The following is a 1,786-nucleotide window of genomic DNA, read 5'->3' as shown; positions in this document are numbered from 1 at the left end:
TCAGCTGTGTGACTTTGGGCTAGTCAGTTCACTTCTCTGGGTCTCAGTTAACTCATCTGGAAAGTGGGGAATATTCATTCATTCATTCATTCATTCAATCGTATTTATTGAGCGGTTACTGTGTGCAGAGCACTGTACTAAGCGCTTGGGAAGTACCAGTTGGCAACATATAGAGCCGGTCCGTACCCAACAGTGGGCTCACAGTCTAGATGGGGGACACAGAGGACAAAACAAAACATATCAACAAAATAAAATAAATAGAATATATATGTATAAAATAAATGAATAAATAAATAAATAGAGTAATAAATACTTACGAACATATATACATATATACAGGTGGTGTGGGGAGGGGAAGGAGGTAAGGCGGGGAAGTTGGAGGGGGAGGGGGAGAGGAAGGAAGGGGCTCAGTATGGGATTCTAAGGACTTCTCTCCTGTGTTCACTCGCTTATGCCGTCAAAGATTTTCTCTGCTCTTGAAGTTCTTCTGGCACTCCAGGCTTTGGAAGGGTGTTTCATAATTGTGGACTCTCATATGGCCAGCGACAGCTTTCTTATCTCTGAATCTTCTCCCACATTGGAGATATACACAGGGTTTGATGCCTTTGTGAATCCTCTCATGCATCATCACAGTGTACTTCTCACAGAAGGCCTTCCCGCACTCGAGACATTCAAAGGGCTTCTCTCCCGTGTGCACTGGCATATGTGCTCGAAGATTTCCTTTGGTCTTAAAGTTCTTCTGGCACTCCAGACAGTGGAAGGGTCCCTCTCCACTGTGCACCCTCATGTGGCCGGAGAGGTGTCTGTTCTTTCTGAAGCGCTTGGCACACACATTACACTTGAAGCACTCCTCTCCAGTGTGTGCGACGCCATTTTCTTGACTCCCACACTGAAGGCGTTCAAAGGGCTCCTCTCCCGTGGGCACTAGTTTCTGTTCCCCCCTCCTCTCTAGCGGTGGGTCTTGCTTTCTCCAAGATCTCCTCTGATTTTCCAGGGATCTTCCCTTCTGAGGATGGTGGGAATCATTTACACGGGATCTTGTCAACGCTGTTCTGGGTGTTTGCTCTTCCCTGATTTCTTCTGTCCAGGCCTCTTTGGGGAAAGTCCTCTTGTGGTGAGACAGAGTTTCGGGGATCTACGGACCTTCCCCCTTCTGCAGATTGCAGATACACTGAGGCTTGGGACTCCTGGTTCCCAGTGACCGTAGATGACTGTAGATCTCCAACATGACGGTCGTATAGAGCTTCCTCTGAGCGCTTCTCAAGCTCTCCCATTCTTTCCGGTTCAGGAAGATGGCCACGTCCTCGAACGCTACCTCCATTCTTCGTCCCTGCTCTTCTTCCTACAAGGAATGAAGAACCAAACACCTGGGAGAAAAGAAAAAGTGTGTGAGCCCCATGTGAGACAACCTGATCACCTTGTATCCCCCCCCAGCGCTTAGAACAGTGCTTTGCACATAGTAAGCGCTTAACAAATGCCATTATTATTATTATTGTTATTATTATTATTATTATCATAAATGATAAGAGAAAGTACACGGGTTGGGAATTAAGCGCAGTCCCTGTCCCTCATGCAGAATGCAATCTAAAAGTAGACAGAAATCACATCTACCAACTCTGTTGTATCGAATGCTCCCTAGCGCTTAGTACAGTGCTCTGCATCACCATCATCATCATCATCAATGCTATTTGTTGAGTGTCGGCCATGTGCAGAGCACTGTACTAAGCACTTAATTCCTTAGTAGATACCATTTATTGAGTGATAGTTGTCCTTCATCCTCGAAGAA

At 46.1% G+C, this 1,786-nt stretch overlaps 1 protein-coding gene across 1 annotated transcript; it reads right to left on the bottom strand.

Annotated features, from left to right (window-relative positions):
- Positions 1-457: 457 nt before the first annotated feature.
- Positions 458-787, bottom strand: LOC119921230 (gastrula zinc finger protein XlCGF8.2DB-like). The gene has a single exon (XM_038741564.1). The coding sequence runs from the start codon at positions 785-787 to the stop codon at positions 458-460; it is 330 nt and encodes a 109-aa protein (XP_038597492.1).
- Positions 788-1,786: the final 999 nt, after the last annotated feature.

This window comes from Tachyglossus aculeatus, assembly GCF_015852505.1.
Source record: "Tachyglossus aculeatus isolate mTacAcu1 chromosome 12 unlocalized genomic scaffold, mTacAcu1.pri SUPER_6_unloc_2, whole genome shotgun sequence".
NCBI classification, from domain to species: domain Eukaryota; kingdom Metazoa; phylum Chordata; class Mammalia; order Monotremata; family Tachyglossidae; genus Tachyglossus; species Tachyglossus aculeatus.
This window is presented reverse-complemented; position numbering and strand designations above follow the sequence as displayed.